The following is a 26,310-nucleotide window of genomic DNA, read 5'->3' as shown; positions in this document are numbered from 1 at the left end:
GTGAAATTATAAGCAGTCACGTTTTTAAATCTGCTGGGTCTCAGAGAGGGCAGACAGAGGTTCTGAAGCTCCTTGCTTCAAAGTTCAGCATTAAAGAAAAGGTTATTAAAAAAACTATTTAAATTTAGAGGATAAAGCAAGATGTACTCTTATGTCAATGTCATTGTGTCCTAGCTGTAGTTTGGAGTGGAGTAGCAGAGAAACTGTAATCTTTATACAGTGTACTCTATACATTGTATATTATCAGTGTATGACTAGCACTACAGTAAACAGTGGATCAGTGTCTGCAGGAAAGATACAGACAGAGAGACTGACTCTTTCAGTGTGTTCAGAGCATTCAGTGACTATCACAGAGTGCAGATGGCTTTCTATGTGTAAAAGAGCCAGTGGCAGTTTATTCATTCTTATGTGTGTAATTCTTACACTACGTTTGAGTAGTGTTTATAGTAAGCATGAGCAGTTTACTATTGTCAAAATATCTCATGAGTTTACTCATCTACCCTTTCCTAAATTCCCCCTCCCCCCACTAGATTGCAATTGGTCTTCCTTTAACCCTATTTCTATTTCCACTTTAACAACGATTCTTCAAAAACAAAAAAAAATATTTTTCCCCATTAAACCCCTGCTAGGTCACCTCTTAAAAGCTTTAAATAGTGTTGCTAGCACTTTCCTCTGTCAATTGGTAAATCAATCACTTGATTCAGGAATTTTTCCTGACAGCCTTAAACAGACCTCAGTCCTTCCACTACTAAAGAATACATTCCTGGACTCGCTGGATCTTAACAACTTAAAGCCCATTGCCTTACTTATCTCCCTCGCAAAACTAATTGAATCAGTTGTATTACATCAACTTACTGATTTCCTGACTGACAATAATATTCTCCATCCTAACCAGAAGGTCATAGCACCAAGACACTTCTTTTATCTTCTTTTGATACTCTTCTCTGCGTATACTCTTCTCTGTGTATACTCTTCTAGTTCTCCTTGACATCTCTGCTGCTTTTGACACTCTTGACCATCAAATTCTTCTATCTAGTCTACAATCTATTGGACTCTCAGCTTCTGTACTCAATTGTTTTGCATCTTATCTCTCCAACTGTCCTCAGCAAGTTAATATTGGTTGATATTCCTCCAATTGGTACTCTCTTCCCATCCTTTTCAACATTTACTTATTATCCTTCTGTCAGATCTCGATGTTCAATTTAAAATATATGTAGACAATATTCAATTTTTTGTCCCATACATCTCTTCTTAGTCTAACACTCTCTCTACAGTAACTCTCTACATAACAACAATTAACTCTTGGCTTTCTCATAATTGTTGTTATGAACTCTGCCCATGGGTTTCCCTGCAAGCAGGCTCCACTCACCTTGCTGCTTTTCCTGTTTCCTGACGAGGCATGGAGCAGCCGAAGTCGGGCCTTCTTTGTGGCCGGAGCCGCGGACTTGCCTTCCCCCTGTGGCCCGGAGGCCGTCCATCGGGTCTCCTCTTCACCGTGGCTGGAGCCACGGTCTTTCTGCCATCGGTGCGGCATGGAGCCGCCACCGACGTCATCACATCTTCGCGGCCAGAGGCCACAAGCCCCGGCCTGGATTGGCAGCTGGAGCTGCCCCCGGGGCCTCCAGCAGTGGCTGGAGCCGCTGCCGTCTTCGGGGCCTGCCTCCGGGCCCAGCCCTGCCTCTGCGTCGTGGACATCGGTGCAGAACCACTGTCCATGGTCCTGCACAGCCGGCTTCCTGCTTCCTCTAGACGCGTGGCCGCGCCTCTCTCCTGAATTTAAAGGGCCCACATCCGGATATGCCATGGGCCCCACCTAGTGACTGTTTCCTGTGCTAGCCCTATAAAAGGGCTGTGGCTGCATTTCCTCATTGCCTTGCATTGGAGTTGCTTCAGTCCTGGAGGCTCCTGCCTGCCAGAGCTCCGTCAGGTCTTCTGTCTTCTTCATGGAGCTCCTCGTCTCGTCTTGTCATCTCGTCATGCCATGTCTTCATTGCCTGAAGTCCCCATCCAGGTGTCCTGGTGTCTCATCTCCTGATGTCTCGCTTCCTGGTGTTCTAGCCCTCCTTGGTGTTCGTTCTTGCTCCGGAGCCTTCTGTTCTGCCGGCCGTGGATCTCCGGGTGATGGGTGGCCATCATGGGAGATGCTGGCAGTGGACTGGTGTCCTGTGCTCCTGGGCCGTCTTGTCCTGCCAGCCTTTGTGGTGCTTCGAATGACATCTGGCTCCGTCGTCGAAGTTCTGCCTCGGCTGGATTCTTCCCTGCGCTTGTCCCACTCTCCGCATGGTCCGTGACCAGCCTCCTCAGGCTGTGTAGGGCGCGCAGTGGGACAGGGTGGTCCGCGACCAGCCCATTGGGTCCACCCGTGAAGGTGGGCTGAGTAGGGCGCCCTGAGAGACAGTTCCGATGTCTACCTGCCCAGCTTCTCGTCTTGTCTGGGCTTCGTCGAGTTCCTCGTCTCGTCTCTGGTGCCATTGCATCAGCCTTGGTGTCATGCCTTCAAAGCCCTGGTGTCATGTCTTCGCGTCAAGGCCTCCGTCTGCCCTCATCCTCAGGCCGGCCTGCTGCTCCATGCCGATCCAAACGGAAGGTCCGAAAGGGCTCGGAACTGTCGGAGGACCATTCACCTTCCAACATCATCTTGTTGTTGGTGCTGGGAGCTTGCAGGCCCGGCAGAGGGTAAGACCGTGTCTCTGCCATCCTGGGACACGTCACCAACCCTTGGTTCGGTCCTGGATCCATCTGGGGTCGGGCTGAGGCCCAAGGGCACACTAAAACACCCCATTATATAACAGAATGCAAGGCCTTTTAGGCCGCTTCACAACAATTGTCTCAAACTCAATACTTCCAAAACCAAAATTTTACATTTATTCTCAAAATCTCAGTCCTTATGCAGTTCCCTCTCTCATGAATTGCTTAATGATCTCTCCATTCCAATTTTGTCAAAAGCTCGAAGCCTGATCTGTCTATGTCTTCCCATATATCCTCCATTTTAAAGACTACACATGCTTAAAAGTCATTGTCCTCTTATTTTCTTCTGCGATTTTTATACTGTTCTTCAGTCTTTAATTTTCTCTGGTCTTGATTACTGTAATGCCCTTTACCTTGATCTCCTAGACTCCTCCTTCAACCTTCACAATTGATTCAAAACTTGGCCACCCACATTTTAACTGATTCTCCTTTAAAAAAAACCCACATAACCCCCATATTATCTGACTTCTGATTAGTTTTAGAATTCAATATAAAATTCTATTTATTATTTACTCACTTATACATAACCCCTCATCTATTTGGTTATGTTCTGCTCTCCAAATGTACAAACCCACTAGGCATCTTCGATCTTTAAATAAAAATCTCCTTGGCATTCCATCTGTTCGTCTTGCCAGACTAGATATTACCAAGAAACGAGCCTTTTCTGTTGCTGGTCCTTCACCCTGGAACTCCTTACCTGGTTCATTACAACAAATTACCTGCTCCAAAGACTTCAAGAAAAATATAAAACCTACCTATTTTCCAAAGCCTTCAATTCTCATATCTCACAGCTCACCTAAATCTACCATAGCCACAGTCAGTCACTAACTATTTTTCTTGTTGTTTTAGTTTAATTTTTTAACTTATTTAACTTTTGTTTGTATTATTGTTGACTGTTTTGGCCAATTTTATGAATGTTTTTACTGTAAACCGTTTTGACCAATTTTTATTGTAAAGGTAGTATATAAATAATTTTACATAAATAAATAAATACATACATATACTCTGCTTGTAATAAAATGACTGTCTGATCTCACATTCTGTGAGTGTCCATCCTTGGATGTACATTTTATAACACTACAAGTGATATGTTGTAATAAATTCCTTCATGTCACTGGCATCAAGAAGCAAAATTGGCAATGATAGAGGAAGAGTGAAAGCTGTGGTTCTCAACCTTTTCCCCATCATGACACACCTGACAGACCACGCTCACATGTGTGACACACTGCTCATTACAATTCACGGAGGAAATAAAAATAAAGGTCCAGTATTATTTTTATTGTTAAGAATGACACAAGGAAAAGATACGTATTCTGTCTGAACAGAAATTGCATAAATAGTAAACATCCCACACCAAAACAGCACTGATTTCCAGCACTTAAACAGTATCCACCTTACCTAAGAAAAGGCAACACTGAAAATATTACACCAGGCTTTAAGACACCAATATATCTCCTATTAGGAAAACAGACCAAGTCAGGCTGCTATAGAGCCCTACACAGAAACTACACACCAGCAGAAAACCTCACCTGAATCACATGTGCTGACCCTCACCTAACAAAGAATAAAGAGACCAAAACGCATAACTAGAAGCATGCAGAAAAAACTGAATTGGAAACTGCAACAAGCCAGAGTCTCTGTATGCAGTGTGACAAAGGAAAAAAAGAAACATCATTCATCCTTATAAAACAAATCAGGAAATATAAAATCAGTAGCAGTAAAACCATACTAACAAAAAGAACAGATTATATCAAAACAGCTGATGAACGGAATATCCAATAATTAAAAACTCATATCAAAAATGTCTAGATACCAATAAAATATTTCAAAATAGCAGACACAAAAACCCAGTAATGAAAAATAATGATTCAAAAATATTTTTGCTCTGCATACCTGGGAACATTTGATATCCAGGTGCCCTGAGATTGTTTTGAATTAGCAGGAGGAGGGATGGTTTGCTTGCAACTTTCTCCTCTCTCTCTCTCTCTCTCACACACTGGCTCTCATCGCTCACATATACACATGTTTTTTCTCTCTCACTTATATAGGCTCTTAATTACACATTTACACACATGCTGTCTGTCTTTTCACGCTTACACACACAGGCTTTCAATCACACACATACATGCTGCCTTTTTCTCTCACACACAAACTCTCATTCACATGCTTACAATCATGCTCTCTCTCTTTCTCTCATTACCACATGCTCTCAATCACATACTCACATGCTCCCTCACCTAAACCAACTCTCAATCACACACAGACACACATGCTCTCTCTCTTTCTCTCATTTACACACATGCTCTCAATCACATATTCACATGCTCCCTCACCTAAACCAGCTCCCAATCACACACATTCTTTCACTTATACAGGCTCTCAATCATTCACATACATGCTGTCTCACTCACACACACACACACAGAGGATCTCACACACACATGCTTGCTCATTCACTCACTCTCCCCCCCCCCCCCTCCCGAACTAGCACCAGCAGTCTCCTCCACTTCCAACCCTAAAGGCAGCAACAAACTCCTTCATTTTCAGCCCTCGCAGAGAAAGGAGTCCCATTGGCCGTGGGGGTTGACGTTGTTCCTCATTTTACTCTGAGCTGTGCTGCTCATCCTTCAGGCTGCACCTCTCTTCTTTTCTTTGGGCAGATGCCGAGCGCACTCGCAAGGTCTCTTCTTCCCATGCACGCACCTGCTGCTCACCATTTCCTCTTCTGGGGTGTGGGAAGAAGAGAGCATGTGGTGCCACTGACTCCAGCTGTTCTGCTGCGTTCCGCCTGGTCTATCAGCATTTTAAGCCCGAGCAGAGGACCTATTTCACTTGGGTAGGGGGAGCAGCTGGGTCAGCGGGGGAACGGAAAGTGTGGTGACACACGGATGTGTCGCGACACACCGGTTGAGAACTGCTGCTCTAGAGAGATATGGAGCTAGCACGTGTAGCAGTAGTGATGATGAGATGTATAGGTTCATGAGGAGTAGGAGCATCTCCTCCTACCACACCACACCCCCCCCCCCCCCCCGGCCACTGCAGAATGAGCTCCCCTGACACAAGCAGTTGGCAACAGAGACCAGTATCTCCCCCAGCAAAAATTTCAGTCATGCAGTATCTTGGAAAGCCCATAGAGGTCTTCTTTAATTGCATTGACAATCTGGTTTGCATTTCTGCCAGCTGAGGGTCCAGGAAGGCATTTCACTATTGTGTGTCTCTGAAAATGAGTCCCCAAGTCAGTTCCTCTGATGACAGTCTCCCAGCAGAAGGAGCTTTTTACTGTATTCTTTGATAGTATTTTGGGGTTTCTGTATGTATCGGGTTTCTTTCTTTTCAGAATTCGATTGAATGTTCCATACTAGAAACTGAATTGCCTAATCTACAAGTGAAAGGAATTTCATTTAAGTGGAAATGTTGATCTTCATTAAGAAAAACCTCCCTTTGCTGTGCTTCACTTAATTTCCATGCAAGTAGCAGGAGGACTGAGAGCACAGCTACACTGAACCGATGCACACATGTTTTTGCTCTCAGTGCCTTGCTGTGTTGTCAGTTGCCATTCTTGCTCCTGTTGCCCTACCTCTTTTGGTAGGGCAACAGGGGCACTGGGTTATTTTGCCTCAAAAATAGAAACATCTGAGCTGAAGTTAAGTTGCGTGCGCCAGGGACAGCAAGGCTCCGGGTCAGTGAACAATGGCACTGTCCCGGCCCACCCCAGCCGCCCCTTCCAAGAGGCCTGGCACTTGAGCGCGTACCGGCCTTTACTCACTTGGCCGGGCCTCCATTCGCCTGGTGCGCATAAGGCCCGGCCACGTGTGCAAAGGCCGGAATTTACGCGCGCCGGGCATTTAAAATCTGACCGTATATTTCCTATTTCATTTTATTTTGGGATTTTAAAAAAATGATAGGAAAAAACACGCAATATTTAAGGGAAAAACAAACAAACGCTTGTAGGACCCAGCCCCAAGCATTCCTCTTTATTAAAATATGCATCCCTGACCAGCTGCCCCACTTGAGTTCACCCTCCCGAGCCCCTCGGGACTCACAAAATGTCCCTGGTGGTGTAATGGGGGCTTAGGAGCGACCTCCTACCCCCAGGCCTGGCAGCCATTATTCAAAATGGCATGGGCTGCCCTTTGCCCTATCATGTGACAGGGGCTATCGGTGCCATTGTACAGCCTCTGTCACATGATAGGTGGTGAGCACCATTATTCAAAATGGCATGGGCTGCCCTTTGCCCTATCATGTGACAGGGGCTATCGGTGCCATTGTACAGCCTCTGTCACATGATAGGTGGTGAGCACCATTATTCAAAATGGCATGGGCTGCCCTTTGCCCTATCATGTGACAGGGGCTATCGGTGCCATTGTACAGCCTCTGTCACATGATAGGTGGTGAGCACCATTATTCAAAATGGCATGGGCCAGCCCATTACCTTCCGAGTTGACTATGGACCTTCTGGTTTTCACTTGAGGCAATGGAGGGTGAAGTGTATTGCTTTTATGTGCATCAATGGGAAAAATAAGAATTGAATCCTGCCGCCTCTGGTTCTTTGCTTACTTCTCTGACTATTAGGCCACTACTCCACAGTACTAAAGCTAATAATATGTTACCCAATTTGGAGTCGGGACTGGTTTAAAAATGTGCAGAGAGTAAGGGTGAGCTTTCTGAGATACACAGGTTTCTGAGCTGTGTTTTCAAACTTAGGATTCAAATATTTTTATCCGCCCATCTAGTTGAATAACCTTAGGACATACATTTTCTGAAGTTCAAATTTGTGTGACTTGAATCTTTTGTGTGAATTGCAGCTTATCCACCAGTGGGATTTGTTGCATTTGTTTCAATTTTGGAAGCAACATTAAATTTACTTACTCAAGATGAGAAACATTCTCATTTTATTGCAGCAAAATGATTATAATGCCTGATTTAAAGTCATTTTCTTTCATCTTTTTAGTTTTGGAGATGTTTCTTCATATATTGGGAATATATTTATTTTATCTCTTTTCTCAAGAAGAAAAACAGGGATGCCCAGAGGGCTTGTTGACAAATCATATAACTTGCCATAGGAAAGTTTCCAAAGTTTAATTCTTTATATTTAAAGCTTATATTTAGAATTCAGTAATTATCATATAAAAACCTATATTTGAGAAAAGAAAATGGAAGCTGTTTTGGATTTGGAATGTAACGATGCAATCGACCATGTCATAGTACCTTTCACAGTGAATGATGTCGTCAGAAAGACACAATTAATCAAACCAAACTAATTTGAAACAACATCAGGAGGTAATTTAAAGTATTTTCAAGCGAAAAGCTTTCTACCCATGCCCCTAACAGAATACATCATGGCTAACCATTACTTCATACATTCTCGCTGGCTTGTAAAAGGAGGTGTTCTGTAACTAATTCTTAACTTTACCATTTGTGACCAACAGAAATTCCCCTGTCACCCATAAACAGTTCAATATCCTAGGGTGACAGTGACTAAGACCTAAATCTGTAGTCGTAATACAAAGTCACTGCAGCACAGTTTTTTTCAGTCAGACAGTGTTTATTGAGAAACAAACATTCTGTGTTATAAAGATGCCAAGCAAAGAAAAAGTCTCTCAGATCATCTACCTGGACAGCATTAATCCCGAACAATGACAAACCCATTGGACATTCTCCATCAGTGCTGCGTAGGCGGTCTGTCACAGAGATGCGCTAATGGGGACACACCAGGTCCAGTGTGAGTGTTGCTGTCTGCATCAGAGCAAGTACCTCATGTTTGGTGACCAGGAACTTTCAACGACCATCAAATGTTTTTCAGAGAAGTCCTTACTGATGGCTGCACCCTTCAGTTCTTTTTTTAAGCTGTGATCCACAGAAGTTGAAAATAACCGATTTTTTTTAAAAATTGTATTATAGAATTAAATCTTCAGATTTTCATGTTTCAGAAGAATGTATTAGTCCAGGGAAAGTTCAGCTTTACAATATGAATTTTCTTTATTGCAAAAAGACTGGAAAAACATAATTTATGTATCACAAGACTAACACATTGGAGGAGAATTGATTGATATGACAAACAGTATGCAAGAATTAGAGGAACTACTTCAGTTCACTACAGTTAAAGTTTGGCATAACGAAGAAATGCTAGTGGTTCTGTTGATTATGGTTTAAAGTATGGGGTAGTCAGATATCTAGACAGAAGCTGATACTTGATGAAATATTAACACCCACCATTTCTGACTTACAACCGCAAGTGGAACTAAAGGCAGGTACTTTTCCAGTCTAATCCTCTTTCTCTCACTTTTCCACTACTCTTCCTTCCCCATTCAATCCTTCTTTCTCTGAAAAGGTTATAATGATAATTTTAAACTGAAAAAAAAAGGTTTTTATAGAATTTCTTTGCATTTTGCTTTGCAAATGGGTTCTTTTGCAGTTGCATAATTGAAATAGAAGATTTTTTAGAAAACTAATTATTATTAGAGTGGTTGGAATTTATGAAAATCAAAATATTTTGCTTCATATACTGTATGCTTTTATTGCACTATATTCAATACCAGAGTTTTATAGCACATTCACCTATGATTAAATTGATTAGAAAATGCATTATCCCACTACTCTTTTTGCCAAATAATATCACAAAGTAGCTAAAATTCCAGAATATGATAGATGAAACTAAATGAGATGAGGGGGTCAAGAAGATGAAAAGCGAGGTAGAAAATACACATTAAGAAGTTCAGAAATATTGCTTTGAATATCCCTTTGTTTTTCCAAATGATGTGAGGCAAGTACCTTTTGTGATCCAAAAGACAGACACATTCTGTAAGAATGAAGCAAAACACTGAAAGAGCAGGAGAAATGCCTTTGCACATTTTAGCCAAGGGGAGAGAGTACACAGTGCCAGTTTACATCTAACCCAAAAATAGAATGCATGGTGAACAGTTCAATATATGGTGTGCAACAGTGAAGATAGAACATTATTTCAAATATTTTCCTTCCAAATATGTAGTTTGATTTAGATAGCATTTGCAAGAAATGTAAATCTTCAGCCTTTGTAAAACCAAAGCAGGACAGCTGAGTATTTTAATACCAGTCAAACCTATTATACCTGCAGCAAAAAGCTGATACAGTACCTGTATCAGCATTGTGGCATTAATTGTACTTAATTAGAAGCTCAATGTGAGAGTTAAATTATTAATGCAATACAGGAATACAGAGACTGTAGAAATGTACACCAGCATGATATGAGTGTTCTCCTGTTCTTATTTTTTTTTTAAATTAAAGAATCGGGTAAACTACATCTTAATGCATATATTTTGGTGCAACTGCATTTATACAAGGAACTTTACTCACCGAGTAACTATTTTTGGAACATTGGACATGCTTTATTTCAATTTGTTTCACAATTTATTTAAACATCTCACATATACAAAATAGGTACAATTAAAATTTTGAGAATTGATGCCTCTTTTTACCCATCCAAGATGATGAAAATGAGATTGAAAAGCATGAACACCTGAATTTAAGGAAGAGGACAAAGATGGGGGAAATGATCCACAAGCTTAATCCAGGAGCTAGATGGGACATTCTGGCTACATTTGGAAACAAATTGCAAAGGAACAATACAACTTAATACAGAAAAGTGGTTTTTAAATGCTGCTAGCACCATCAAAGTTCTTCAAGTATTTGAGAGCGATAACACTGTAATTAGCACCTGTGTATCCTGATTGAAACTGGAAGCACCTTGATTCATATATAGAATTACCTTAGAAGGATGTGGATCACACTTGGGTATAAGTGTATGAGGTAGTTTAAACCTTTGGCAGTTGTGGTTTTAAACTTCCTCTTTGGAAGATATTCAAAGGCCACAAGTGGTGCAAACTTTCACGGTCTTTATTTTTTATTTTCAAAAAAAAATTTTTTTTTTTTTTTTTTTTTTACAAAGGCTGACATTTCCCACAACATGGTGTTAAAATCTTGAAAGACTTCCGAGTCCTTTTGGGGGCTGTATTAAATTGCATTGCACAATGCTCCAATCACTCCTCCTCTTTCGCCCAGAGTTTAAGCAAGTAGATGACAGAAGAAATGGAAGGAGTCAGCTTTCAGTATAAAAAAAAAAAGGAATGGCAAAGAGAGAGTATTTCTTAATTTAGTTTTAGTCCATTTATTTGAAACAGACTGGGCCAATGTCCAATCTGAATTCTTGGTCAGCACCACCAATGTCCAAAGGTGCAATGTCGAGGATGGGCAAGCGAGATGGCTTATTCGTTCTATATTCAATAACTGTTTTGCCCCATTCACCGGTGTGTTTCTGCAATAAAACAGGACATAAGAATATATTATCACATGAAGTTTCTGAGACACAACAGCATATTTATTTATTAATAAGCTGACAAACCTGCAAATTATATTTACTGTGGTCCAAAGTACTTTGACTTTAATCAGCAACTGAGCACAGGAACTTAGTCAAGGTGCTTTGAATCTACTAATTTGATTTGACTTATTCTGATATTTACAGTGTATATAGTAGCTTTCTCTTTCTGATAGATGGCTTTATAAAAGATCTGAATCACGAAATATTGAAAATGACAGGAGGTAAAGACTGCCAGACCCATCTAGTCTATCCATTATCCTTTCCTGTGGCAGTACTGCAGTTGCTTATTTTCTGGCTGTACCTTCATTTCCTTTCAACAAAGGATCATTTCTACTTATCCATTACTTTCTTTAATTCTCTTACTGCTTTGGTCTCCATCACTACTACTGAGAGGATATTCCATATATCCCTCTCCCTTTCTGTGAATAAATATTTCCTTACCCTGAGTCTAACCTCCCTTGGGGGTCTCCTATCATGACATACTGGTATATGAATATCAATCACAATTCTCCTTTCTTTATATCTCTTATATGATATACATTATGTAAGTCCTTCTCTCCTGTAAGAGGGTAATGGTGCAAGTGGAACCATGTTGGTAGTAATTTTCTGGACTGCCACCACACAGTCTATATATTCTATTGAAGACACAACCCCCAGAAATGTACATGATACTCCATATGAAGTCTCACCAATGATTTGCAAAGAAATATGCTCACCAAATTTCTCTACTGGTAATATCACTTCTTATATGCTCTAATAATTTTCTGGCTTTCTCCATTGCCTTGTCACACTGTTTTGCAATCTTTAGGTCATCAGATATGATCACACCCAATATCTCCCTCCAGTTTGATACACATCAGAGCATATGGTACTGTCTGCATAGGTCCCAAAAGTTGTACCATGTTATGGCAACTAAAGCTATTATGTTCATTTGTATTTCTTAAGTTATCTTTTTGATACTAATATGATCTTAATTTACTGAATGTCACAGAAATAAATCACATTTTTAGTTGCCATATGGCTGTTCTAGGAGTGGGTAAATATCTCTTGTTCAGTTGTGATCCTACTCTGAGGTACACTGCACCTGGACCAGGATGTGTTGGTAATGGAGCTGGGGGTGAGGGCTGCGGGGGTTCCATTTAATTTAAGATTCAAATTACAGGTTTAATTCAGTCTTATTGTGAAAAAATACATTTCCATCACTAAAATGTATGGCATCATCATTTATAAGTTACAACCCATAATTAGGGGAATGCCTGGGAAACATTGTATTTGTTTTATTTCATTTTTTTCTTTTCTTTTTATCATTTTTTCATTTTGTTTAATGTCATTACTTTTATGTGTAGTTATTTTTTGCACATTAAAGTTGTGTTCACATATCTAAAATCAATTTTATGTGCATGAAAAGTTACACGCACATTGAAATGAAAAAACAAAACAAAACAAAATGAATGAACAACCCTACCTATAATCAGTACGAATAAACAAACATGTCCCTGCTATATACTAGAGATAGGCAAAAATATTGATATTAGAAATTCCACTAATAAAACTTGGGGTGCTCACCTGCAAGCTGGATTTTACAGTACTACATTATAAATGCCAATTACAATGATACAAACTCAAGAAATCAGGGTAATATTGGCAAAATTCTGAAATGATTGGTGAATGTGGAGTGTAATTTTTTTCCCAGTTGACTAGAATTGTAATGTGATGATGGCGATCCAATAAATACCACCTACCAGCAATATCTGGACTGAATATAGGGTTTACGTTTGCTGGAATCTATCCTTTTATTCATCTCTAGTATATATAGCATTGTATCTGCTAAATGCTGGGCGGGGGGGGGGGGGGGTTATGGGAGTACTTGGGTTGGTCTGAAATCAGTAGCACTCCTCTTGTGAGCCAGCAACATTTCAGATCTTAGCACTGCATACTGAAACCTCTCTTCCCCGGTGTTCACAGGCAGAAATTCAATATTACTTACAGTGCAGCTGTCTTCAAGAACACTGAAAGTGAACCTGCTGTTGCCCTCGGCTCGTAGTTCAACGTCATTGGACCCCTGCAGCATGACTGCCTTCTTCAGGTTGCCAGTTTCTCCATCCATGTATGCAATGCTGTTCTTGCAGTGGTAAGTGATGTTCTGAGAAGCGTGGTTAGCCAGCAGACGCATGAAGGCAAGTTGAGTGGCCATGTCCTTGGGAGTTACACCTTCTTCATTATATTCAAACTGAAATAACAGAAGAAGTTCAAATCACATCCAAAGGTAACAGTAATTATAAAATCTCAACAGGCACACAATTTGTCATTAATTTTTTTGATCAAATTCAGGTCACCATCATATACTGACAAACAAACCATAGGATTTTTCATTGCACTATAAATATAGCAGAATGAAGAGCTGCGGCTAGAAAAGGGGTGAGAGGGCGATAGTGTGCATCCTGCCATTTTCTCCCACTGCGGCTGTGGCCACAGCACACACTATCGCCCCCATAGTGCCCCTGCAAAAGGTATAGCTATTTCTGGTGCTACTGTTGGCGATAATGTGTAAAACATTATCACCCGCAGTGTAACTGGTTCCAAAACTATTTTAATCCTGCCCAAACTTCACCCAATCCCCTCCCCTTTCCCTTATTTAAATTATACCAGCACAATGTGGTCATTATTGCGTGCGTTAGGGCACTATCAAAGTTTCCATTAAAAATATCCAAATGTGTTGCATATTTAACCTTGTGGGAAAGAACATTCCACAAGTTGATCACCTGAACAGTAAAATAGTTCTTCCTCAAAGTAATAGTTATTTATGTTATCCTTTTATATTTTATGAATTATTTTATGAATGTGTTTTTGTTAGAAGCATAGAACCATGAATTGGCAGGTTATACATTTTTTAAACAAATAACATTTCCCGTTTGGTAGATTCAAATTGTGTTCTCTTGTCATCCCTATCCTACCTATTGTGAACATATTGGGGTAAATATTCAGCCTCTAAGCGGCTAATTAAGTTAGCCAGATATCCATATCTGGCCAACTTAATCAGGATCTTCAGTGGCATAGCCATGCCACTAAACTCGATAAGTTACAGTTAGCTGGATATGTGGTATACGGCTAACTTTAGACCTGCCTATGGCATATCTAGAGTTAGCTGGTTAAGTTAATGAATTGTCTGGCTAGAATTTAGCCGGGTAAGCATTTTAAAAATGTGGCTAAGCCACTTAGATGAATAACTTTCCTGTTATCTGTCTAAATGTAAACTGATGTGATATGTCAGATTGAATGTCGGTATATAAAAATAAACAAATAAATAAATAAATGACTTTTCAATTATGTACCCCATTGAGGATAACTTTCAAACAACTACGCATGATGGCTATGCATAGTTTTATTTATTTATTTATTTATTTATTTAACAGTTTTATATACCGAAGTTCTGGTAACAAAGTTACTAATCACTTCGGTTTACATTACAACAATAGATTGACAGTATTTAGAATAATGTCTTACAATGAACAGGATAAATAGAACTTGGAGAAAATAAAAATAATAACTTAAGGGTAATTATATACAAAGTAGTGGACCTTACTGGAGATCAAAGCTTAGGTATTAAGATTGAAATTAAGAGAATGCTTGGTTGAACAACCAGGTCTTTAGTCTTTTTTTTAAAGGTGGGAGTCGATTGATCAATTCTAAGGTCTGGTGGGAGTGAATTCCAGAGATTAGGACCGGCAGTGGATATAGCTCTTTTGCTAAGTGAAGTCTTGAGAGGATGGGCTCTTAGCGTGCCTTTCTGAGTTTGTCTAGTCGGACGAGAGGTGGAGTGAAGCTGTAAAGGGATGGTGAGGTCCATTGGGGTGGAGTTTTACCATCATATTTATAACCTGCGTGTATCACATACATACATATTAAATACACCTATTTTTACCCCACAATATGTGCATATCTATGCTTACATGCAAATACATACAATGCATTGAAACCAAGTATATTGCACTTTTCCTACCTATTTTAAAAATATATGCACGAATATTTTATGTGCAGAAGTAAAATAGGACTTTAGTTTCAATATATGCCCATAAATTGGCCAATTTTAAAATATTCGCATGTAAATGAAATTAACCAGTTTACCAATTAGTCTACCAGTTTACCCATTCCTTCTTCAGATCATCCAGACTTGCCTGGTTCTTTAGCCTGAATGCTTCCCAATTCACCCAGACTTCCCACCTAGTCAGTACTACACAATAATCACTTTTAATATCATGTACACCAGATAATTAGCAGATTTAAAAATATGCAAGTAGGTTGGAAAATGGTTAAGTGCATCTTTTAAAATAGTAACTTATGCACGCAAGTATTTTCCCTGCCTCGGAATGCTTTTAGATAGTCTCTTCTTACGATTGTATATGTGTACATGAAAGTAAGCATACATGTATATTTTTTACTTTTATAAAATATGGAATACTTGAGTAGAGGCTACTTATGCACATATATACAAATTTTTCTGTGCAAAAAGTTTTGAAAATTCACCCTATTGCTTAACCTTATTTTTCAATAATAAAAACATCTGTAGCTACTGCAGTCTTTTTCTGATATGGTAAACATCCTTATCCTTATTTCACTTATAACATATTTGCTTGGAGGGCAGTAATGATTACCTCTTTATATAATTACCAAGTGTCTGAGCACTATACAATTTTAATACACTGTAGTGTGTTACATAGGGTATGGAGAATCCAATGTATCATATGAAGTGTATGTTTCTATATTATTTCATTTAAATTATTTGCAGAAGTGATAGCTTTAGTAGAAGTGCGACTGGAATTTACTTGTCATGGTCATGTGCCAAATACCTCTAAATATCTTCTTTGTAAGAAACTAAATTATGCACCAATTACTTGAAATATTTTTATGAAAAGACATTACTTTAAATTTTTCTAATCTAAACTACAATAAGTCACATTTTTTTTCCCAGAGAAAGCATTTTTAATCTGTGAAATGTTTTCTTTGGATTTATAATACTCTAGAAAGCAGGAAATCCAATTTGAATTTACTGTTTATATGTTTTCTTTCTAATACTTACTTGAGTACCACCATTCATAATTTCACCATACCATACGTGCTTCTTATCCTTGGGATTCTTGTTGTGCCATGTCTTGGCTGGAATGATGTCAGGGTTGGCGTGGATGCAAGACTCTCCGGTAGAGAAATCACAGTACACTCTGATGGCGTCCAGGATACAGCCTTGGTTAGGGTCAATCCAGTAGTAACCTATCAACATGCGACCAAGAAGCAGTCAGTAGCAAGTCTTTGAACTTTCAATTTGACAGCTTTTAATTAGCATGATATGTTGCTTTTTTAAAAGGAGAATTATAGGAATCATTCCATGGCATTGAAAATTTATATATGTATTTATGTTACTGGATAGAGCTATATTTCTAAATGCTGACCATATTATCATTTTCAGTTCATTTTTTTGCCATCTAGTTAATATTTTTTGGCATGACTGCCACAGAGAGGCTCAAACAGTGTAGTTGCTTGAAAATTTGATGCAGTTACCTGTGCAGGTGCAATATGTTCTCTTGGACTCATTACGTACTGTCTGTTACTCTTTCCAGGACTAGTGCAAGGATATCAGTGCCCTAGGCAGACCTTAGGTCTTGCACCCCCAACTCTTGATGTACCTATCACAGAAGCTGCAGCACAGAGCTCACGTTTTTGGCAACACTGGTCTGGCACAGCACTCTTTCAATCTCTTCCCTCACTTTTTGCCCTGCATCTCCTTCTCTTTGCTTCCTGCCCATAGTGCTCATCATCACCTCCTTCTCTGCCCAGCTTCTCAGCATTCTCCTCTCTCTTCCCTCAATTCCATGTTTAACATGTCAACATCATCCCAATATCTTTCCCCTCTTTCCATAGTGCCAGCATTCTCTCTTCACCCCACTCTCATTCTCCCCGCACATCTCTTTCTAAACCTCTCACCTGCTTAGCAACCTTCTCACTTTCTCTACCCTGCCACCTGCTCAGCACACTCTTTCTCCACCCCACTCCACCCCATCCCATCTCAGTATGCACATTCTTTCCCACCCCAACCACTCAATACACACATTCTCTCTCTGTAACCTACCAGCTCAGCATTCACACTCTCTCTTGCCATCCTACCATTCACCCACCCAGCACCTTCTCTTTTTCTCTAACACCTGCCTGCCCAGTGCCCCCCCTCCATCCTTCGGCAGTTACCCAGCATTCATTTCCCTCTCTCTCCGCTCCTAATGCAGAAGTTCTATGCCAGGGTTGGCCAACACAGGTCCTCAAGAGCCACAAACAGGCCAGGTTTTCAGGATATCCACAATGAATATGGATGAGATAGATTTGCATGCACTGCCTCCATTGTATGCAAATCTATCTCATGCACATTCATTGTGCATATCCTGAAAAACTGGCCTGTTAGTGGCTCTTGAAGACTGGAGTTGGCCACCCCTGCTCTATGCCTTATCCTTCATTCTTCAGCCGTTATGAGATGGGCTCTGCTAGGTGCCTTGGTCTTCATTCTGTTCTTTGGCTGCTGGGGAAAGGCTTTGACAGTGGCTCTGCCCCCGAACCTCTTCCTTATCTTCATCTGCTGGCAGGATGGGCTCCAGGCTTTGCACTGGTGGGATTTTGCCACCTCAAAGTCATGGAGTTCTAGGTAATTACCTAGTTTGCCTAACAGAAGCACCAGTCCTGACTCTTTCCCTCCTTCTGTTCATGTAAGTAATGCAAAGTCATCACATGCATGAGAATAGAGGCTGAAGCTCCTGACAATGGTAACTCCCATAAAGTTGTTTCAGACAGTATTAAGAAATATCAATTAGCAAGTCATCTCCCCTCAGAATGTGAACACTATTTTTCAAGTGTTCCCAGCTCTAACTGTCTAAAAAGCAAGAGTCTGTACTGGGAAAGATAGATTCTTTCCATTTGATATCTCACAATGCAAGTTGTCATGACTAAGCTTACTTTGATTGCAATTAGAAATGAATTCTAACCATTTAAAAATGAAAGCCTCATTAAGGACTTGATTCACTAATTCTTTTCTTTCATGCTGTGCCTATGGGAAAAGACCTTGATGAATCTGGCACTGAGTGAATTCAAATAACTGAAATTACATAAAACATACTCATTTTCTATTTAATTAAAGAAATTTAAAAATCAATTTGCATATGTAACATACCACTGGGCCATTCTGGATGGCTGAGTCTTAAGTCTCGGCAGGTACGAACTGGGTTCTTTTTGGAACCTTCAGGGGTTAGCATGGTCTCAATCTGATTGTTCAGAGACTTCAGAGTGGAATCCACTTCATAATCTTTTGGTCTGAGAGAAGGCTGATCAGCCCTGTAGAATTCACCATCAAAACCACCATCATATCCACCTCCAGAGGAACCGGGTGGGCCCGGAGGACCAGGTGGGCCAGGGGGACCCTACAGATATCATAAACAAATAATAAAGCAAAATCAATCACCGGGACCGTAAACTTTCATTCTGGCATGTGACCGCCACGTGTGCATATTTTCCGGCTCGCGCACATGGACGCGTCCATTTTATAAAATAGGCACGGATATGAGCACATGTTATAAAATCAGCTGGACAGGCATACATGTGTGCAAAATTTTATATGGACATGCGCATGTGCGCACAAAGGCTGCATCTACCACATAAGGGATGTGATTTTGTAAGATATGCGTGCTGATGCCAATACCCATTTCCCCAGTCCATTCCCAGTTTGCCCAGTTAAAGGATAGGACTTCTTTATCCCCCTAGCTAACTTTTACCTTACCTGCCCTGACCCTTAAAACCCTGCTGAGTAGCCTAGTTTGTTTTTTCCTACTTACACCTCCTCCATAGCAGAAGTAAAGTTACATGGTAGCGGACCCCGACAGACACTTGTTCGTGTTAAGTACTTATGCGCACATTTTTAGTTATGGACATGAACCGCCCATGTCCCGCCCAGACTCCGCCTACATCTCACCCATTTTTTTGCCTTTTGGATTTGTGCACGTATCGGGAGATATGCACATAGGGCCAGATTTTCTAACATGCGCGCGGGCGTAGATTTGTGCGCGTAACCCGGCGCGCACAAATCTACGCCCGATTTTATAACATGCGTGCGCGTGCATGTAAAACCCAGTTTTAAGCACATAAATGCTTTTGAAAATTCCTTTTTTTTACTTTAGGCATTCATACATCAATAATATTCTGAATATTTCATTCTTTTGTTATTGACCATTTATCTGTTTCCTGAAAAACTATTTTTAGTATGTAAACAAATTTATGTTATATGCATTTTTTTTAAATTTTGGATTATCCAATGGTTTTTACTTACAGCAGGACCTTGATGACCAGCAGAACCACGAACACCAGCAGGGCCAATAGCACCTGGATGTCCTGAACGACCATCTTTACCTGAAGGACCTGAAGGACCAGCTGGACCCTAAGAAAAAAATAAATTTCTGATAAAAATTCTCAATATGTGTACAAAACCTATAGAAATTATAGAACTTAGAAAAAATCATATTGATCTATCTGTGAATGTTTCTATTGTAGAATAACTTACCCTGGGACCGGAGGGGCCAGCAGGACCAGGAGGACCTGATTCTCCTGAATGTCCCTATCAATAAATCAAATATCCATTACCAATAAAGATAAAAAGATCTGCACAGTCAAATTATTGTTCCATAATTTAAAAGATCATTTCAAAGAAATGTAACAACAAAAGCAATTTGGGAGAAAGCAAGTCATGTTTCCTTGTTTCCTGAAAATAAAAAAGGACTAATAAAAATCTGGGAAATATTTTTTTTTTAGTTTTGCAGGGGAAATAGATCCAAAGCACATATTTAGGACTTACAATTTCTTTGCTGAGTTCTAAGAAAAAGAAAATAATTTTTCAGTTAATTTTAATATTTAGAAGATATAAAATTCCAAATTTAGATATATTCTCATGTTTTTGGAAATCAAAATAACTTTCTTTTTCCAGAAAGTAAACTGAATACATTTTGGAAATTAGTTATCTCCAGATTTTTTTGAGGGAAAAATAATTCTCTGTTTTGCTAAATTGGTTATGTTAAGTCTTGAGAAGGACTAAAAAAAATGGTTAGTTCTGTATCACCTGAATAACTAATGGGCTTTTGGAAAGTGCAGTAGAAGCCTGGCTCCACATGTGGATACACACAGAGGGTAATTTTCAAAGGAGTTATGTGCATAAATGTAACTACTATTGTAGCAATTTTCAAAAGCCATTTACTCACGTAAAGTGCACTTATGCGAATAAATCCTATGGACGATTCAATGGCATATATTGTAGCAATTTTCAAAAGCCTACTTACTCGAGTAAAGTGCATTTACACGTGTAAAACCCAGTTTTACGCATGTAAATGCTTTTTAAAATCAGACCCATAATGTCTCTGTGGTGCATGTATAAGATAAGTTATATTTTGTGACTATCAAAGTGCTGTATGGAATTTTTGCATGTATTAAGCACCTTTAATGAGAGAGAGAGAGACTAGCCATAATACCCTCATCCTAGGTACGTATTTATATCTCTATAGGAGGCCCACCTAGTAACTTGAGGTGAGGTTTAGGTATTAGCATAGGGGTTAGGGGCCACTTTGACATTCAAAGTAAGATGTACGAACAGAACAGTGCTCTCTTGTGAAGATTTGATGACCTTCAGAGTGAGGAAACTCACCCAAAGATGAGATATGTGCAATGTTCTCTCAACCTACCTTGAGGTTACCCAGGTAGAGAGTCCATCAAGCTTGAGAGAACATTGCACAAATCTCATCTTTGGGTAAGTTGCTTAATCAGAAGGTCAGCAAATCTTCACAAGAGACCACTGTTCTGTTCGTATGTCTCACTTTGAATGTCAAATTCGCCTCTAACCCCTACATTAATACCTAAACCTCACCTCGAGTTACTAGGTGGGCCTCCTATATCTACCTAGGATGAGGGCATTATGGCTCATCTCTCTCTCTCCTCCCCTTGTCAAAGGGCCCTCACAGCTAGGCTGGCTTTCCAAGAGCTTTAAACTACTAAACACAGTCCCCCCAGTGGTTGCATGTAACAGCTTCTCCTGCTCCAGAACTATACAGGAATGGAGTTGAGGGGTAGTGGTGGATGTGTTTAGTTGACAGACCCTTGCTGTCTATGCCAAGAGGCAGGAAAATACCAAGCACTGGTTGGGTGACTTCTGTTGTGAGGGCTGGAGATGAGGAAAAGGGAGTTCACTCTTCCTGGCCACCCCAGACACAGTAACATTCTCATTCACCCTTTTTATTTTGCTTTTGCTGTAGGGTTCTAATTAAGGATTGTTGGTATTTCATAGCTTGCAAAGGGACTGGATACCCAAGCCATCTACTGGGTTCACAGCGGTATGAATGTGCCTTGCCCGAATGGTAATGGACAACACTAGGAAATCCTGGGGAACTGCTTTTTTGATTCAGGGCTTGTCACACTGAAAGATGGTGCCAAATTGGTGCAGCTGGACTGTTACACTGGATAAACAGATGAATGAGTGTGACTGGAGGTAATCATGCCTGTGGTGGGTAACCTACTGATGTGGCAGGGGCCTGGATAATGGTGGCAACTCCACTGGACAATCCCTGAAAGCTAAGCTGGTTTGAAGAATAGCCTGCTTGCCGGGACACGACAAATGGGCTAACCAGGTCGAGCTGTGGTGATTTAGTATTATTTGCTGGCTTGGATATAGTCCCATGCTCTAAATGTCAGTCAAACTGCAGCCTTGATATCCACATGATGTGTTTCTACCAATTTATTGGGTAGAAATGGTAATGTATGGTTTGTGAAAGATGATATGAGTGAGGGGGAAGACCAATAGTCCTGGATGCTTAAAGGGACAGTAAATTCCAAACGGGCGTGCAGGCACACATTGATGCGTGTGCGTCGGCCCACGCCCAGGGATGCAGCAATTTTATAACATGCACGCACATGTGTGCCCAATTTTAAATAGACCAGTGCCTAGGTAAGTAAATCCCGATTCTACCACGTAAGTCAGGGTATTGCGAATGCCCAGGCGTGTAAGTATTTACGTGCACATCTCTTGGCCATGCCCTGTGATGGCCACTCCCATGCCCCACCCACACCGCACCCCTTTTTGAAACTGAGTGAGATATGTGCGCAGCGGGAGATCTGCACGCATTTGGATGGCTTTTAAAATTCGGTCACTTCGTGTAAGCCTGACTTGTGCATGCATACCCCAGCTGATGTGCAAGCCGGGCTTTTAAAATCTACCTCATAATGATTATACAAAGTTTTATAATACAATTAGTGGTTCTCATGTGATAGAGATACAGAGTACAATATACTCTGAAAACAGATTTTGCTGATGGGGAGCATTTGCTTTTACACAATGTTTTTAATAGTCCTTAACTCAAAACCTACATAAATTAAATTATCATGTTACTTTGCTGCAGGAGTATCATAAATTTAGTGTCTTTTAGAATATCTGCTTAACATGAATAACTGCAGTCAGAAGTTCAGTTAAATGCAAATATTTTGAAAATCAATAAGGTCCCATACATTCAGATTTGGAAACGTTCTCATGTTTTCAGGAGTCAAAATAAGCCCCAGATTGTTAAAGAAAACAGTTGTGAAAGCAACTTAATTACATTCTCTTAAGACTTTTATTCAGATTTAGTCCAAACCTCTTTTAAACCTTACTATGCTAGTTGCTTTGACCATTCAGAAACAAATTCCACAACTTGACTGTGTTTTGAGGCAAAAATGACTTTCTCTAAATTGTCTTAAATGTGCTTCTAGTTAGTTTCATAGAGTGTCCCCTAGTCTGGTACTGCATGAAAGCATAAATAATTATCTCCTATATTTATCTGTTCTACCCCATTCATGGTTTTATAGATCTCAATCATATGACTTTGCAGACATTTCTCCAAACTGAAGAGCCCTAACCTCTTTTGCCTTTCTTTTCAAGGGAGCTGTTCTAGCCATTGTATCATTTTTGTTGCCTTTCTCTGAACTTTTTCTGGTTCTGCTTTATCTTTCATGAGATACGTGTGATACTACTATACATCTGTTCAGATGCATTAGGACATTCTCTGTTTTATTTTCCATTCCTTTCTGAATCACTCCTAACATTCTGTTTACTTTTTAATACTTACAGCAACACCTGGCAGACCCTGTAATCCATTGTGCCCTTTTCGGCCGTCGAGACCTCTTCCTCCCTTCTCACCATGTTCACCCTTCTCACCACGAGCACCTTGTTGGCCCTATCAAAAAAAAAAAACCAACATAGAAAGAAATATAAATAAATTAAAAAGCATTTCTCTGAACTGAACTGACCATCAATAATTTATGATTCACTTGATTAAATAAGTAGCTTTAACTGTAGATGTTTAAGAACTAAAATGATTTCCTACAAAATTCAGCATAAGAAAATCTGTACAACTTGGTAATATTCTACTATCACCAAAATGGTTCAGTCCTACAATGCAAAGTTACCAGGTTGTGTACAGTCTCCCATGCGTAATTTGTATGGATGTGCATCGGGTGCCCGATCGTTTGCGCTTTCTCGTTTTCCTGCGGATCGGCTTTTTTTTTTTTTTAGTAAAAAATCATTTTTCAGTTTAGTGCACGCTAATGGGAATTAGCATGCACTAACAAAAAATAACAAAAAGTAACAAAAATAAACTGTTTTTTGTTAGTGCGCGCTAACGGGAGTTAGAGCGCACTAAGCCGAAAAACGATTTTTCACGAAAATTCGGAGGAAAAGTGTTCGTTTCACGATTTAACCGATATATAATGAATTAAGAAATATCGTATGATATTTCAATTCGTTATAAAAATGATTCGCATCCCTAATAATTTTTATCCTTTGGTAAATGCTTAATTGAGAGGTGGGCTCACCAAATGCAACAATGAGGTCCATCATTCACAGCTATGATTTCTGACTGTAACATTGAAACCACTTTGATATAAGTAATTGTTATTCTGAGTGGGTTGATTTATGCTTTTGAACAGGTTGTAATAATTGAAACTGTAATTTTAGATGCTTGGACACACAATAGGTTCTAGCAAAATTGTTCTTTAAATCTTTAATGTTATATATTGTAGTAAAACTGGCTACTGCCTACAAAGACAAAAAGAGCCAGTCATTGGCACTGATATTTCATGCCTTCCTGCTTTCTCAAAGCATTTAGGGTTCCTTTTACTCCACAAGTATGGACTATGGTTCTGTTCAGTTGCCCTTTTCCTGTGAGAAAAATAACTACTCATGCACAAATTTCAAACAACATAATGGGGGGGATTTTAAAAGGCGCGCGAATAGCCTACTTTTGTTTGCGCTCCAGGCGCAAACAAAAGTACGCTGGATTTTAGTAGATACGCACGGAGCCGCGCGTATCTGCTAAAAACCTGGATCGGCGCGCGCAAGGCTATGGATTTTGTATAGCCGGCGCGCGCCGAGCCGCGCAGCCTATCCCTGTTCCCTCCAAGGCCGCTCCGAAATCGGAGCGGCCTTGGAGGGAATCCTCTAACGCCCTCCCCTCACCTTCCCCTCCCTTCCTCTACCTAACCCACCCGCCCGGCCCTGTCTACACCCCCCCTTACCTTTGTTGGGGATTTACGCCTCCCGGAGGGAGGCATAAATCCCCGCGCGCCAGTGGGCCTCCTGCGCGCCGGGACGCGACCTGGGGGCGGGTACGGAGGGCGTGGTCACGCCCCCGGACCGCCCCGGGCCATAGCCACGCCCCCATACCCGCCCCCAAAACGCTGCCGACACGCCCCCGAAATGCCGCGACGACCGGGCCCGCCCCCGACACGCCCCCGACACGCCCCCTCGGAGAACCCCGGGACTTACGCGAGTCCCGGGGCTCTGCGCGCGCCGGGAGGCCTATGTAAAATAGGCTTCCTGGCGCGCAGGGCCCTGCTTGCGTAAATCCGCCCGGTTTTGGGCGGATTTACGCGAGCAGGGCTCTGAAAATCCGCCCCAATGTGTATTAGTTTTTGTTTTAATGAAAATACTTCTAGAGTAACTTAAATGTGTACTTACAGCAGGACCTCTTGGTCCGGCATGACCAACTGAACCTTGAGAACCTGAAGGACCCTGTAGATTGAAGAAAAACAGTTTGGAACAAATGTAGGCACATACAAATTGTTGATAAGGACAAGAAGCGCCAGGTATTATTTCTGGGTCCATATTCAGCTGCGGAGCGGCTAGTTACGTTAGCCAGATATACCTTTCCGGCTAACTTTCCTGGGATATTCAGCAGCACGGCCATACTGCTGAATTTACCCAGCTATCTTAAAGTTCACCAGATAAGTATATCCGGCTATCTTTAGCGTAGCCCTACGGCACGCTCAGAGTTAGCCACAGAATATTGGCCTCATTATTATTATTTTATTTATTAGTCACCTGGGGCATAATCTCTATGTATTCATCACATTTTAAACAAAAGCTAACAGAATTGTAAAAACGTATTCAAAGCTAAAGGATGGGGCATTATTTGTTAATTGAGATGACTTCTGAAGACCAAAATTGTCTATTATTACTGGTATCAGTATTCATCAACATCTTTTCGTGGCAATAGCTGGGAAGGTTGTCCTATAAATTAATACATTATCATGTAATGATTCAAATTAAAGAGCTTCAAGAGTATGTTTTGCCACTTTTGAATGGTAGGTGCTTAGTATGCTTTAGAAGAAGTCTCTCCTGAATGAAAATGTTGTACGCCCCGTTTCAACCAAAAGTGGAATTTATTTGGTAGAAATATTATTATTGCCAATGCAAAACATTAGACTTTCACACATATAGAGAGAATAAAGGGGAACCCTAAATATAGAGGTGTGGGTATGATGACGGTGGTGATGTCAGCCAAAGAACACTTAAAGGGTGACTGTAATACAACCGTCTCCAATTTAGGTGGGTGAAGGATGCTCAAACTTTAGTCAACCAATTCCTCTGCATTTGTCATAATGCTGGGCAAGAAGTAAAAAAAAAAATTGCCAATCTTTCTAAACTTACAGATTCACCTCGGTTGCCATGCTTGCCAGCAGGTCCAACAGCGCCAGGAGCACCAGGGGCACCTGCACCTCCAACAGCTCCAGGACTACCAGGATAGCCACGTTCACCCTAAAAAGAGGCAAATGTGAAAAAAAATAAGACATTGCTTGAATATTAAAAAAAATCAATTTTTAAAAGTATTTCCATT

General features: G+C 40.5%; 1 protein-coding gene across 1 annotated transcript in view; it reads right to left on the bottom strand.

The window, feature by feature from the left end:
- Positions 1–10,615: 10,615 nt before the first annotated feature.
- The window catches only part of COL1A2 (collagen type I alpha 2 chain), a 79,339-nt gene continuing 63,644 nt past the window's right edge, over positions 10,616–26,310 (bottom strand). The window contains exons 44-52 of the mRNA XM_029588900.1: positions 26,124–26,231; positions 25,152–25,205; positions 23,263–23,370; positions 19,686–19,739; positions 19,455–19,562; positions 18,306–18,552; positions 16,179–16,366; positions 13,089–13,331; positions 10,616–11,038 (exon numbers count right to left, since the gene is read on the bottom strand). Of these exons, the coding sequence (XP_029444760.1) occupies positions 10,892–11,038; positions 13,089–13,331; positions 16,179–16,366; positions 18,306–18,552; positions 19,455–19,562; positions 19,686–19,739; positions 23,263–23,370; positions 25,152–25,205; positions 26,124–26,231 (1,257 nt within the window). The 3' untranslated portion in view covers positions 10,616–10,891. The remainder of the gene's footprint in view (positions 11,039–13,088; positions 13,332–16,178; positions 16,367–18,305; positions 18,553–19,454; positions 19,563–19,685; positions 19,740–23,262; positions 23,371–25,151; positions 25,206–26,123; positions 26,232–26,310) is intronic.

This window comes from Rhinatrema bivittatum, chromosome 2, assembly GCF_901001135.1.
Source record: "Rhinatrema bivittatum chromosome 2, aRhiBiv1.1, whole genome shotgun sequence".
Taxonomy (NCBI): Eukaryota; Metazoa; Chordata; class Amphibia; order Gymnophiona; family Rhinatrematidae; genus Rhinatrema; species Rhinatrema bivittatum.
The sequence above is the reverse complement of the archived record's forward strand: the minus strand, read 5'-3'. Positions and strand labels throughout refer to the sequence as shown.